Source organism: Rosa rugosa, chromosome 1 (assembly GCF_958449725.1).
Source record: "Rosa rugosa chromosome 1, drRosRugo1.1, whole genome shotgun sequence".
NCBI classification, from domain to species: Eukaryota; Viridiplantae; Streptophyta; class Magnoliopsida; order Rosales; family Rosaceae; genus Rosa; species Rosa rugosa.
The window spans coordinates 62,804,014-62,819,046 of record NC_084820.1 but is presented as its reverse complement, the minus strand read 5'-3'; the positions used below and the strand labels follow the sequence as shown (position 1 = coordinate 62,819,046).

The following is a 15,033-nucleotide window of genomic DNA, read 5'->3' as shown; positions in this document are numbered from 1 at the left end:
TCCATAATCTGCACATATCCATGAAACTCAATCACCAACAACTACTTGAACTGCATTAATAAAGTAAATAAACTATAAAATCAAAAAGCTCCAAATGGATTTTCAAAACCCTAATTCGATTTTCAAAGCCCCAAATCAGCAAAACCTTTTCTTGAAATGCATCAAAGTATCAAACTACTAATCAATCATCTGATGACCCAATTACTAATCAACCATTTGATGACTCCAAGATTGACCCATCAGAGAAGACGAATAGATATGTTGTTGTGTGTGTCTGTGTACAGATGAAGAGAAAACCGAGACAGAGCAGATTACAGTTACCCATTACCTTCTTAACACCAGCGCAGATCTGGGACGCGTTTCTTAACTACACCAGTACCTTCTTCCTCGTTCTTTGAATCTTCACTCCTAATAAGCACAAAGAAAGTAAAATTAAGAACCAGACTTGTATCAACTTGATCAGCCTCGTTCTTTGATCAGACTTCTCTAATCTTACCGGCTATGAGTTTCAGAGGGAGAGAGGGAGAGAGGAGCAAAGATGAGCGGAGATGGGCGGAGAGCAGCGTTGGCGTCGGTGGTAGAGAGGAGCGGCCCAGAGCCCCAGAGAGAGACGTTGTGGGAGAAGATGGAAAATACTCAAAATAGAAGGAAGCGGCGAGCTTAGGGAGTTAGGGTTAGTCATGTGGGAAGTAGAGAAATAATATAAAAAATTATTAAAAATAAATCAAATATATATTATAAAACAATCGGTCCGGTTCGGTTCAATGCGGGCGGTTCGAGGTCATGAACCGAACCCGCACCGCAATTATGTGTTTCGGTGCGGTTCACCTTCTAAACGACGCCGTTTTATGCCCGGTTCGGTTCGGTCGGTTACCGATTTTTCGGAGGATTTATGCCCAGGCCTATCGAAAAGTATGACCCATGAACACCAAGGCATATTTAAAATTATAACTTAAAAAAAAAAAAAAAAAAAACTTAATAGTTGGATCTCGAAAGGTCTGATGTAGCATGCCACAAGCATAAATGAGTTTTGTCACCAAAAAAAGCATAAGAGAGTTTTTTTGTTTTTTTTAGATCAACAATTCATATGCAATCATATGTAGACTTAATTGTTAATCTTCTGCTTAATTTGTCTGTTAATTAGTGAGTCTGCTAACTACGTTTTATGCATGGTTAACCTGATTGTGCCCTATAGCATGTTATCCACGTGGCCTCTACTTACAGTCCCATCTCCTAGTATAAATAGTTTGGTCCTTTTTCTTTTTTGCATGCTATCATATATAGAATTTTTATTCTCTCTCTCAATTTTTCACAGTTTCTTGTTAAGCTTTTATGGCAGCAAGAGCCAGTTTCGTTCTGGGCTGATCTCCGGCATCGATTTCCAGAGGGGATTATTCTAGTCACCACTTATCATACAGTCTCTTTTACTTCTCTCTATGGATATGGCCGGATATGGATTTGTTTGGCTCCTTCAAATAAGTTCATTCTAGATCTGAATTTTCTACTGAGTATGTGTGAAGTTTGCTTACGAAGCTTGAGATCTTTGACTTTGATACTTGTATATATGAGCCTTTGTGTACTCTTTTATTGCTAATTTTCTGAAATTGAAGAAATCTGAAACCCTAGCTTGGTCATGAAGTGCGATATACTCTAATTTTGTGTGTCATTATTCAATACTAGATTACAAGAAGCTGGTTTCAGCTGAGAATTTGTGAAAGTAATTAGCTATGCACGGCCTCATCTGGTTCATCATCATCATCCACCACTCAAAGTACTACTCACACCACAGTTTACTTGCCCAATATTCTGTTGGATTAAAGCAATTACCCTATCTGGTTGTTTAGAATGGAGTCTTTTCTTAGAGGTCAAAATTTCTTTGGATTTGTGGATGGAACAACGTACTCCTTGTCCACCATAACTTCTTGTTGCTTCTGATGGAGTCACTAGTGTTACGTCTATGGAATACATTACCGGGAAAACTCAGGACCAAAGCATCATCAACATGATAGGTCAAACTTTCAACCCTGTAGTTATGACCTCTGCAGTAGGGAGTAAGTCTGCAAAATAGATGTGGGAGAACCTGATGCTTAAGTTTATTGCTCCTAATAGGCAGAATATATTATAGTTGAAGTCTAATCTTCAGAATTCGAGGAAGGATAGTGATGATATATATAGAGACTTAGCTGGACAAAGTGAAAATTCCTAGGGATGCACTTGAGACAGTTGGAGTGTCTATTGATGATGAGGCATTGTTGTCACTATTCTCAGAGGTCTTCCAGCTGAATTTGCAGCACTTAAGACAGTGATTAGAGCTCAGTTTGTCAGTTGTTCTCTTGGAGAACTCAAGACTCTACTCAAGGGTGCAGAGGTTGATATAGAATGAAAATCAATGTTCAATTCCTCTTACTGCAATGCTGGCCAAAAACAGCTCGATCTCTAACTTCTTCACTTGGAATTGAAAGTAGTTCTGCATCTTCTTCATATAATACTCTAACTCCATCAATCAGCTCATCTTTAGCAGCAACTCCTACAATATCTACTCACATTGTATATCAGTCTAACTAGCCTCAGGTTCAAACTATGGTTCACAGCTCACTAGATAGCTCTACTGTTCTTGCACCTCAAGGTTACTCCTCTCAAGTTGTTGTTGTTCCATTTGTTGCTCCTTTGGTTCCACCTGGTTTTGCTTCTCAAGCCATCACATCTGTTCTTCCAATTCCAACTCAACACTCTTATGTTCCTATACCTGCCTTGCTCTATGGCTTCCCACCTGTTAATCCTTATGCTATGACTAATAACTCTTATGGGATAACTGGTTTCTTTGCTGGAAGGGGTCAGACAAGATTCAACAATGGTGGTGGTTTCAGGTTTCCATCTGGTGGTATTAATAATGCTGGCTTTGGATTCAATATCAATAACAACACCGGTTTAAAAAACAATGGTGCTAGTAGCAGTAGCACAAGGAACTTTGCCAACAATTCTCTCATTTGTCAGCTTTACAATCGAGTTGGACATGGGTCCAGAACCTGCAGGTCACTTTCAAATTTTTAGCAGGATCCTGGTTTCAATGGTGGTGATACTAGCTGTCAGTTTTGTGGCAGGAAGAGTTATACACCTGATAGGTGTTACTACATAATTGGATTTCCTAATCAATAGCAACAAAATAATGAATCTGAAGCAACAACCATGCTGGCAGCTACAACCAATTAATGCCCCTCAATTTTGGCTTGCAAACACTAGAGCTACTAATCACATGACAAGCGATCCTCAAGTTCTTAACAACCTTGTTCAATACCCTGCTACTGATGCTGTTCAAATTGATCAATCGATCCTCTGATTCTTTTCTAGCTGATAATGCAAGAAATTTGGATTGTGATAACAATGCTGCAGCCTCTTGTGATGATGCTCCTGCATCAAGTACTGCTCCTCCTACTGAAGACACTCAACTTTGTCAATTCATTGAAAATGATCCTATTCTAATATCTTCTACTTCTGACTCAAGTTCTTCATCTACTATTCTTGCTTTTGATCCCAATTCCAATATAATACAGCAATTCACTTTGTAGAAGATAATGGAGATTTAACAGTTCACTCTCAACCAGGAGGAGGGTCTATTTCTGTTATTCATAACTGTTCTCCATCTAGGCCAACACATTAAATATCTGATGCTAATATTTTCCATCCAATTTCTGGTCTATCTACCATGACAGAGAATGATCATCCTATGCTAACCAGAAGCAAGAGGGGATTTTTGAAGAATAAGTGTTTTATGTCAATCATGTCAACCTCTAGTACTGAACCATCTGAACTTGAGCCTAGTCCATACAAGGTTGTAATGCAAATACCTGTCTGGAAACATGCAATGTAGGAAGAATATGATGCTCTCATTAAACAGCAGACTTGGTCACTTGTTCCATTGCCTTCTAATAAAAATCTAGTTTCTTGCAAATTTTGTTCAAAATCAAAAGAAATGCTCATGGTTCTGTTGCAAGGCATAAAGCAAGATTGGTTGCAAGGGTTTTCAGTCAAGAATATGGAATTGATTATGAGGAAACCTTTTCCCCAGTTGTAAGGCACACCACTATGAGCCTCATTCTAGCTTTTGCTGCTTATTCAGGCTGGAACCTACATCAAATGGATTTTAAGAATGCTTTCTTACATGGCCAATTTACTGAAAAAGTGTATATGACTCAACCAAGAGGTTTGAAGATGCTATTTTTCCTTCTTCTTATGTCTGCAAGCTCCACAAATCATTTATATAGCCTGAAGCAGGCCCCTAGGGCATGGAATGAAAGGTTCACTGATTTTCTACCTTATCTTGGCTTCTCCTCTTCACATGCAGATGCAAGTCTATTTGTTAACAACGAATCGACAGATAGAAGATTTGACCTTTTTTCGACATTTTTTTCATATCTCGACCAACTCCGGCCAAATTGGACGTTGAGACTAACTGGGCTTTGTTCATCCTGCGATGCTCTACAAACCCACTAAGTTTCACATCTCAATTCAACCAGAGAAAGAATAATCTCATATTTGAGGATTTCTGGCCACCGAAGCTTTCGAGGAAGACGTATAGATCGAGGTCGAGGAGGAATTCATCGGATGACCGTCATAGCTGCAAATCATCTGCAGATTAGTTGAGGTCGAGCGTTCATGGGCATCAAGGCACAGTGTCCACCACTTCCATCTTCGTTGTAGATTACTTGTTTAACCTACTCATATCTTATTTCAGTATTTAATCTAGATTGCTTTGATTACTAACCATTTGTGTATTTGTAAAGTTGAGAAGTTACAGTATTACATATTCATTTTATCTAATTGTGAAGTCGGTTGTGAATTGTGGGGAGCATGTGGGCTCCAGGAGTTGAGGATGACTTGGAATATTGAGGAGTATTAGAAGTTTTCCTTTTATTTACAGGTTTGATGTTTTGGTAAAATCCACTTCTAGGGGAAGTTTTGCCAAATTTTAGTGAAATTTCTTCTAAGGTGGGACTGCCAGGGCCACTTGGGATTTGCAGGTGAAATCCGGGGCAAGTTCTGTCAATAAGTATTTGCATGATCACCGCATTTTAAGAAAGTAAACAGAATTCAGAGAAACAAATACATATCAATTTGTCACATTTATTGCCACGAACAACCTGACAGAGTATGCAGAATGCACTGTATAGAGTTATGCATGAACGCTGCATTTTAGAAAAGGTAAATTAAAATTAAGAAAAAATATACTTAAACAAGAGATTTGATATATCGTCTCGGACAATTCAACAAAAGAAGCCAGTTGTAGATGATAAACCTATCAAAAGTGGTCTCATCCGTTGCCTTAGAGAGTGCCACTTAGCATGCCAAGTGCACATAATAAGTATTTGCATGATTTCCGCATTTTAAAAAAGTAAACAAAATTCAAAACTAATAGACATATACATCGTCTCAGATACCCTAATATGCAACATGTGAATTGGATATGATAAGTATTTGCATGATCGCCACGTTTTAAGAAAGTAAACAAAATTTAGAGCAACAAATACCTACCAATTTGTCCTATTCATTGGCACGAATAGCCTGACAGAGCATGCAGAATGCATTGTATAGGGTTTTGCATGAACGCTGCGTTTTCAAAAAGGTAAATTAAAATTAGAAAAATGTATTTTCAAACAAAAGATCTCATACATTGTCTTGGACAATTCAACGAAAGAGGCCAGTTGTAGACGATAAATTTTTGCATGAAGGGCGCGTTTCAAAAAAGAAAACCTAATTTGTAATCTTTTTCAAGAAAACCTAATTTTTAACGTACACTCCGCCGTAACTCCCCACAGAAGTGACAGAACCCAATGATCTCAGACGAGAAAAAAAACTATCGCTGTCAACCTCACCTCCTCCACTCCAACTTGATTTGTTTATGGAGATCCCACCGTTGTTCATCAAGGACCCATTGCACCAAAGGTCAAGAGAGGATTTGGGTGAAGCGCGTGAGGTGCGTTATGTTTAGGTTTTTCCAAGTACGTTTATTATTTTTATTCCTCTTCACTGTGGTTTTAGCCCACAAAGTGGCTTTATAAATGTCGTCACGGACTCATAAAACGACGTCGGTGTACAACAAAAGTAATCCAATTTTAGGGTGATTATATATCAGAAAGATTCGATTTTTAGTTACAGTGAGCGAGCCGAGTCAAATATTCCCGCCTAATTACCAACGATCATCTTGGTCGTAACTCGTAAGTCGTAAGCCAAACCCTAATTCTTCAAAATGGAAGAAAACCCTATTCCACAACACTCTGATCAGAGCCCACCTCGGTTTCGGCGAAGCCCATAAGGCTCTTCTTCTCTTCTCTTCACCCAGATGCTTTCCCACCAAGCCCACCCCAACAGCCACACCTTCCCTCCGCTCGTCAAAGCCGTCGCCGGCGGCTAGCCGGGTTCCGGCACAGCCCAAGTTGCGAAACGCGGTGTTTGGGGTGACCCGTTTGTATGCTGGTTTTGGTGAAGTGTGCGATGCACGTAAGGTGTTCGATGAAATGACTGAACCGTGTGTGGTTGCTTTCAATGCCTTGAGTGATGGGTTTGGGAAGAATGGGGACATGATATGGGTGGTGCTGTTTCGCTATTCGAAAGTATGGCAGAGAGGGACGAGTGGGTTTGGTGAGGAAAAAATTGAAATGAAGTTGCAGCCACAGCATTGTGGACGATACTTGGTTTTGTCAAACATTCATGCTGGGAACGATAGGTGGGATCACAGAATTCCAGCCCAGAGTCTGATTGACGGCAGGTTTTCTGGGGATATCCAGAGACTGGATTTCATGATCAAGCTCCAAACGTTTGCTACTAAAGAATGACAGAACTCAGATGGATACCCTACTTTACGCCCAGAAGTCAATCAGATTATGTTAGACATCATCCAAAAAAACTACCGGTACGGGCCTTAAGACTAACTCTTATTTAGATTTAGAATGCACATTGATTGCAGTGGGAGTGTAGACTTGCTAGAATGATTTTCTGCCTTTGTATTTCCATTTGTTTTTGTTGTTGTTTTTTTCTGTTCTGTTTTTTTTTTCCCCTCTTAGAGTGACTAGTTTGTAACCAAAACACTCATTTACATTATTGGTTATTACTAATCTAGCAGCAAGCCAGCTTAGGAAACAGTCTGCAATAAGAAACAATTCAGTCTTTCTCGTTAGGCCATCAGTGATCGAGCAATAATGAAAGGAGAGACACAAGTGGGCGACCTCCCTCAGTAGTTGTCCTTCCAGAACTAAAGAGGAATATCTATGTTGACATACTGTTTGTACTTCGTTGAATTTTATTTGGTAACAAATTTTTAGTTATGTTATTAGTAACAAGTTGCAGTTAAAAAGATTGATTTTTCCGATATACTTGTACAATTTGAATAAGTTGTTAGTTTAAAATTAGAAACCCACTTTGACAATTAATTGGTACATACTTTTATCTTCTTCAATATATTAATGAGTTACATAAGATGAGGTTTTTATCAATTTGGCTCAAAGGCCAAAGCTTTCAGTTCATTGCCTACTTTGCCCGGAGCCGTCCCTTTCAATAGCAATTTCATTTGAATGACACTTTTCTTCTTGTCTTTTTTTTTTTTGTTTGTTTGTTAGATTCTCTGTTTTCTCTGTTTGAAAAAATCTCCATTTTCTAGTACAGTCAGTGCTTATATTTTCTGTTTAATATAAAATATTTGAGTAGAGAATCCTATATTTTCAACTTTTTGTTATTTTATGTTCATCACACAGAAAAGGACATAAACAAACAAACAGCTTCAAGATTTGCCTGTCACTGCTGACTCTTGTTGTGTTCTCCACTTCACCATAGTTTGAATGTCAGTTAAAATATAATAAAATTCATTTGAATTGAGCTCTCTAAAGTATTAATCAGATTACTATTTTTTACGTAGTGCACAAGGTTTCTAATCAGGCATGTTGCTTCTGTCTCTTTCGGACTTTCTTGATGGGTGTGTATGAATTTGGTTGTGTAAGTCATCCAGGAGGACTATTTATTTTATATTTTATATTTTATTTTTTATCAATCCAGGAGGACTATGATTATATGTATTATGCATGTATATGGTAGTCCGTCACCCTAACAATTCGACTACCATGTTCTCTTGCTAACATTCATGTGATTTCCTCCGTTTGAGATGTGGTTTGAAGAATGCCTTAAGAATACAAGAGAATATTTTGCTTGTCTCAATGATAAAGATATACTTCTTCAAAGAATTTGACTAATAAGTTCAATAGGTTTTAGCTACAAACCTTAATTGATTTCTTGAGCAATTAAGCCTAAATGGGTCTATGATTTTTATTTTTATATTGTTTTTTTATTATTTATAATTTTTATTTGGATGAAATATTTCTATATGTAAGCTACATGCCCTGCCAAGAGCAGAAGCTGCTCACCCTCGATACAACATTATATAAATGTTTACTTTCATAGGCACAAAACTTGTTTGATTGATTGGTTTTGTATGTCCTCCAGTCCTTCCACATTGGATATGCTTGCATCACCATATCATTAGAAAACCTATGCCACATAACCAATTGGCTAGTTAAACTGCTATAAACAGGTACATGCAAAATAAATTTTAGGACAACTGAGACATTTTCAGAACATTGCATAAACCATGGCCAACTCAAACTCTCTTCCTCTCTATGAAAGGGTTGAGCACAAAAACACACTGCATAAAGTCATGGAGTTTATAATCCTCTTCCTCCTCCTTTCACTCCTTGTTTATCGTCTCCTCTCTTTCAACAACCATGGTTTATCCTGGTCCATCGCATTTCTCTGCGAGCTCTGGTTTACCTTCAGTTGGGTCATCACTATCAGCAACAAATGGAATCTTGTTGAACATAAACCGTGCCCGGACCGTCTCTTGCAACGGTAACACTAATAACAGGGGCATCTCATAATATTTTTTTTTAAACTACAAGCTGCCATCAGCTCATTTATTTAGATATATAGTTAGTGTCTTGCATAATTCGAATTTGCTGTTGAAAACTTATAAGGGTGCCTAAGGATGGGCTTCCAGCAGTGGACTTGTTTGTGACCACAGCAGACCCAGAGCTTGAACCACCTATGATTACCATAAACACCGTTCTGTCTCTGTTGGCAGTTGATTACCCAACACACAAACTAGCATGCTATGTTTCTGATGATGGGTGTTCCCCTATCACCTTCTACTCACTTGTGGAAGCATCAAAGTTTGCTAAGATTTGGGTTCCCTTTTGTAAAAAGTACAATGTTCAAGTTAGAGCACCTTTTAGATTCTTCTCCAATGATTCCACGCTTTCTGGAAACAATAATAATAGCTCAATGGAATTCAAGCATGAATGGAAGATAGTGAAGGTGATGATAAATTATTTGTGGTCGGATTCCATTCAGTGATTCCAGTCATTTCAATGATTGGTCTTACTAGTCTAGCTTTCACTATGAAGTCTTGTATATTTCGTTCTATAAAGTTGTGAGATTACATTTGTATACTGATGACAAACTTGTTTGTCTTCATGTTTTGTAGGATGAGTATGAGCAACTTAGCAGCAAAATCGAGGATGTGATGCGCAAATCTATCAATCCATCTGATATTATCGAAGGCGACTTTTCTGCTTTCTCAAATGTCCAACGTAATAATCATCCAACCATAATCAAGGTATACAAAAATACAAGCTTACAGCATATATTCTATAGGCTTAATATTTACTGATTTGTATATGAAGGGAAAGCGCTAGTTGTTTGAAGTGCTTTCTTAGAAGCTGATTTTTTTCATTACAATTTGAAGTGTCTTTCTTGTAAAATTACTTGGAAGTGCTTCTTGAAGAAGCATCTGACTGGTACTTCTTCAGAAAGCACTTGAAATACACTCAGAAAACACCTTTGACTATTTTCGAAACCATGCCAAACATACTATCGATCTGTCTAAAATTACTTTTAGCAATTCTAGAAGCAGTGCTAAATGAGTCGTCCCATCAAAAGTGATGAACTAGTACTACAGGTGAATTATACGTAAGTTCTGTACCTTTCATTTTGAAGGTTGTATGGGAGAACAAAGAAGCACATTCGAATCGATCAGTGCCACATTTAGTCTATTTATCCAGAGAAAAACGGCCAAAGCATCCACATCATGCCAAAGCCGGGGCCATGAATGTTCTGGTATGAATTAACTTGTTTTATACCACCTTTTTAAATTAATTTACGAACCAACTTAGCATTCAATCATATGCAGACTAGAGTCTCTGGGTTGATGACTAATGCTCCGTACATGCTAAACGTGGACTGTGACATGTTCGCCAACAGCCAGAACATTATTCTTCATGCAATGTGTATGCTACTTGGATCAAAGAATGAAAATGAAAATGCGTTTGTTCAGTATCCTCAAGTCTTCTATGACTGTCTGAAGGATGATCCTTTTGGAAATCAGATGATAGTTTTGTTGAAGGTGCATACTTGCAGTACCTCTTTTTTTTCCTGGTCTGATACAGAGACCGGACTATTAGTAACAAGTCCTTTGCTACAGATGAATATACCTGGTGATGAGCCTTTTAGTACCTAACTAATTAATATATCCATCTCTTATACTTTTAGTATGTAGGAAAAGGAATTTCAGGAATTCAGGGACCTTTTTATTCCGGAACAGGATGTGTTCATAGACGAAAAGTCATCTATGGTCTATCCCCCAATTATGTGAAAGTTGGAGAAACAAATGCAGAAAGCATGATGCACGGTAATCAAATAAGAAACACAGACCTCTCTCCATCTAGATATACTGAATGTATTGAGATGATTGGTTTAACAAACATATTATGCAACATGACTTAGTTTTCCAGTTTCCTTCGATAGGTAAATCAGCCGATGAAGAGTTACTCGATGTATTTGGGAAGGAATTTACCAAATCAGCTGCTGATGCTTTAAACGGGAGGGCAGTGTGTCCAGACATGCTTACAGAAACTATTGAGGCTGCATACCAAGTTGCTGGTGTTGGATATGAGTATGGCACACATTGGGGCAAAAAGGTTTGAAGTAGTTTGAATCCTCTAATTATATTTTCTGTTTGAGTGGTACTTGGATTTTGATGAAAATTGGGGCTTGAAGTAGTTTGAATCCTGTGATTATAGTTTGAATCCTCTGTTTTTTTCTTTAAAGGGTTGCAAAATTGGTATTTGAGTTTCGGTACATAAATTTTAATTTTGGCTAGCCTATTTAAAATGTAAAGTTGATGGTTTATACTATTACATCCATTTATGTCATGATTTGAATTAGAATATAATAAAAAATAAAAAATAAAAAAAATAAAATAAAAATAAAAACAAAAACAAATGGAATTCGAATGACTTGTTTCATATGGTGATGTCAAATGTTTTTCTATGGAGAGTTTCTTACGTAGGTGTTGAAATTGATTTTCCTTGATCTGTATGTTTACAATTGTACCATTATATAGCTAAGATCTGCTCTACTGTTACCAATAGAATTCAATGCTATAAATACAAATATTCAAAACTAATCTACAGTTACACAATCAGTTTTGATTGTGGAGAGGTTACACAATCAGATTTGATTGTGGAGAGGAAATCAATGTAGGTGAGAAGTAGAGTGCGAGCCATAGTGGCAATATGTCGATGTTTTCTTTCAGCAAGCCCATTTTGTTGTGGAGTGTATGGACAAGAAAAGCGTTGTTGGATGCCTGAAGAGTCACAAAACTGGGAGAATGCATTGTTGACATATTCTGTACCATTGTCACTTTGAAGGAATTGCACAGAACGGTGGAAAACAGTGCGAATCATGGCAACCAATTTTTGAAAGTGAGTAAGGACCTCATTTTTCCGGCGCATAGGATAAAGCCATGTATAACGAGAGTATTCATCTGTGAAAAGAACATAATATTTGAAGCCTGTGACAGATAAGGTAGGAGACATCCATACATCACTATGAATTTTAGAAAATAGAGAAGAGGAGGAAATATGGTTGGAAGGAAAAGGTAATTGATGAGACTTGCTAAGTGCACAATTATTACAAAAGGAATTAAAAGAAAGTGTGGAGCCAAGAGTAGATCCTAAACGAGCTAAAACGGAAGAGGAGGGATGACCTAAGCGATTGTGCCAAAGAGAAGAGTGAACAGAAGAGAGTGCATGGGGGACTGTGGACGCGGAAGACAAGCTAAGCGGATAGAGACCATCTTTGCATGGGCCCTGAAATAACAAACGACCAGTACGTAAACAATAGATTTGATAGAAATCTGGAGCAAATAGGAAGAAAACAAGATTATCCTTGGTGAAACGAGCCACAGAGAGAAGATTTTTACGAATTGACGGAATGCGAAAGACATTTTGTAAAGAAAAATTGGAAGAACCTAATGACAAGGGGAGGTTACCAGTATGGGAAACGGGCATCGAGTCCCCATTACCCATATATACATTATGAGGCCCACCATAAGATTGTGGATTATTGACAGGCATAGCTGTCATGTGATGGGTGGCACCTGTGTCCGGGTACCAATGGGGATCAGCAGCATAATGGACTCCAGCAAAAGGAGGAGCAGTACCTGGGCTTGGAAACCTTTGTGGGCAGTGAGAAGAGGAAGCCCAGGTAGGAGAAGAGAACAACCTCGGCACGTTGTGTTGCGGCGGCATTTTGCTGCTGGAAAAGAAATGCTGCTGGGGGAAAAAGTATTGCTGCTGCTGGAAAAGGATTACTGCTGGAAAAATAATTGCTGCTGCTGCTGGAAAAATAATTGCTATTGCTGCTGAAAAAGGATTGCTGCTGGTGAGAGAGAGGATGACGAATCTGGCAGGTGTTTGATGGTGGGAATACTGCTGCTGCAGCAGCAGGTTTAAGGTAGGATACCTAAAGGAAGATGTAGGAATATTGGAAAAGGAAGAAGGAGAACACTGGAAGAAGTAGACGCAGGAAGAGAAGAAGGAACAGGTAAGGATCCTGCTCTGATACCATGTTGAAATTGATTTTCCTTGATCTGTATGTTTACAATTGTACCATTATATAGCTAAGATCTGCTCTACTGTTACCAATAGAATTCAATGCTATAAATACAAATATTCAAAACTAATCTACAGTTATACAATCAGTTTTGATTGTGGAGAGGTTACACAATCAGATTTGATTGTGGAGAGGAAATCAATGTAGGAGAGTGATTTTCTCTAACAGTAGGGCACCCGTGCCACATGTCATGATATTCTATCTGATTATGCTTCTTGTTAAATACAATTCCCTCCTGCTGTGAAATCACTCCATCCAATTTCCTTCTTGTTTAGGTGGGATGGATGTATGGATCCACAACTGAAGATGTGCTCACTGGCCTTTCAATCCATAACAAAGGTTGGAGATCCATTATTTATGCACCTAACCCACCAGCCTTTCTAGGATGTGCGCCTACCGGTGGGCCTGCTGCAATGACCCAACAAAAAAGGTGGGCCACCGGCCTGCTTGAAATCCTCCTCAGCAAAAACTTCCCCATATTTGGCACTCTCTTTGCAAACCTCCAGTTCAGGCAGTGCTTGGGCTACTTCTGGATTCTTTCATGGGGGCTACGCTCAGTTCCCGAGCTGTGCTATGCTGCTTTGCCAGCCTACAGTATCATCACCAACTCACACTTCTTGCCCAAGGTGAGAAAATTTTTATGCATGGTAAGCTAAATTTAGTTTCTTATTTGCCTAAAAAAATTTCCTGAACAACTTGGTTTTAGACTTTTAGTTTTTTCAATTTTACTTTTCTTAGGTTCGCACATGGTATTCGATGAAATGCCTCCATCTCAAATAGGATGAGGTAGCTGGTTACATCTTCAGGCCTTGAGAAGAAAATTCTTAACCAGATAACACTAGTGCATATACAGATATAACTTCCTCTTACAAAATGCATACAAACGTGCAGATATATTGTTACAAGAGGATATATTTTTTGTAACCCTTACAACAATAATATTGGCCTTTGACTCTTTTGACAGCTCAAAATGTGTTATAATTGCAGGGCCAAGAACCAGCTTACTATATACCCATATCTGTGTTTCTGATCTACAATATGTACACTTTATCAGAGTACCTTAGAACCAGTCTATCAATCCGAGCATGGTGGAATAACCAAAGAATGGGAAGAATAACCACAATGAGTGCATGGCTTTTTGGACTTCTTGGTGTCATACTCAAACTCTTGGGCATATCCGAGACAGTCTTTGAAGTAACACGGAAAGACCAATCTACTTCAAGTGATCAAGGCGCTGAAGATACTGAAGCCGGAAAATTCACCTTTGACCAGTCCCCAATTTTCATACCTCCCACAGCAATGTTGCTTCTGCAATTAACAGCACTGGCCACCGCTTTGTTGCGGCTTCAACCACCGGCCCGTGATGGGGTGGGATCAGGCTCTTTGGAGACCATGTGCAGTGTTTCGTTAGTGGTATGCTTATGGCCATTTTTGAAAGGTCTGTTTGGATCAGGAAAGTATGGAATTCCTCTATCTACCATATTTAAATCTGTTGGTCTTGCACTACTCTTCTACACCTTGTGCTATTGATGGCGCTGGCAATCGCTTCATTGGGTTTTCAACCCCCTGCCTGCAACGGTCAGGGCTCAGACATATTAGATGTTATAATGAGTATGCTTGGTTGTATGCCTCTGGCCAGTTTTTAAAGGCTTGTTTGGTACTGGGAAATATGAGATTCCTTATTGAAGTCTGCTTGTTTTGCACTACTCTTCTGCACCTTTTACAGATATGGTAGCTTTTAAGAGCAACTCCACCAGATTCCCTATATTTTGATTTTTCTCTACTTTAGGAAAAAATAAGTCTATTTTGCTCCAACAGATTCCCTATAACTATCCCTATTTTAGAGAAAGTGAGGAAAGAGAAAACCAAATTCCCTATATTTACAGCAAACTCTAAAATTTTAAGGAAGAATATGGAGATTTTAGAGATTGTTGTAAAATAGGTAATCTGTTGGAGTTGGAGAATAAAAATAGGCTAAAGCTTTGACTTTTGCTTCTATATAATACATAAATTATAGGGAAGTTGTTGGAGTTGCTCTTA

At 38.4% G+C, this 15,033-nt stretch overlaps 1 protein-coding gene and 1 long non-coding RNA gene across 2 annotated transcripts; both read left to right on the top strand.

Annotated features, from left to right (window-relative positions):
• The first annotated feature begins 5,827 nt into the window (after window positions 1-5,827).
• LOC133726007 (uncharacterized) lies at window positions 5,828-7,363 on the top strand. Its single transcript, XR_009854610.1, has 2 exons — window positions 5,828-6,907; window positions 7,118-7,363. It is a non-coding gene; the product is annotated as an uncharacterized LOC133726007 (long non-coding RNA).
• Window positions 7,364-8,427: 1,064 nt separating this feature from the next.
• Window positions 8,428-14,736, top strand: LOC133726006 (cellulose synthase-like protein H1). The gene is made up of 9 exons (XM_062153444.1): window positions 8,428-8,889; window positions 9,015-9,354; window positions 9,524-9,655; window positions 10,036-10,155; window positions 10,229-10,441; window positions 10,588-10,726; window positions 10,843-11,015; window positions 13,269-13,619; window positions 13,981-14,736. Exons 1-9 carry the CDS (start codon window positions 8,633-8,635, stop codon window positions 14,521-14,523), a joined length of 2,268 nt encoding a protein of 755 aa, XP_062009428.1. The 5' UTR covers window positions 8,428-8,632; the 3' UTR covers window positions 14,524-14,736.
• Window positions 14,737-15,033: the final 297 nt, after the last annotated feature.

What these genes read in the sequence shown, in the direction of transcription:
- LOC133726006 (XM_062153444.1), top strand. Translation starts at nt 8,633, where the DNA reads ATGGCCAACTCAAACTCTCTTCCTCTCTATGAAAGGGTTGAGCACAAA. An exon ending in ATGAATGGAAGATAGTGAAG is followed by an intron (nt 9,355 to 9,523) that starts GTGATGATAAAT and finishes CATGTTTTGTAG; the next exon opens with GATGAGTATGAGCAACTTAG. An exon ending in GCACACATTGGGGCAAAAAG is followed by an intron (nt 11,016 to 13,268) that starts GTTTGAAGTAGT and finishes CTTCTTGTTTAG; the next exon opens with GTGGGATGGATGTATGGATC.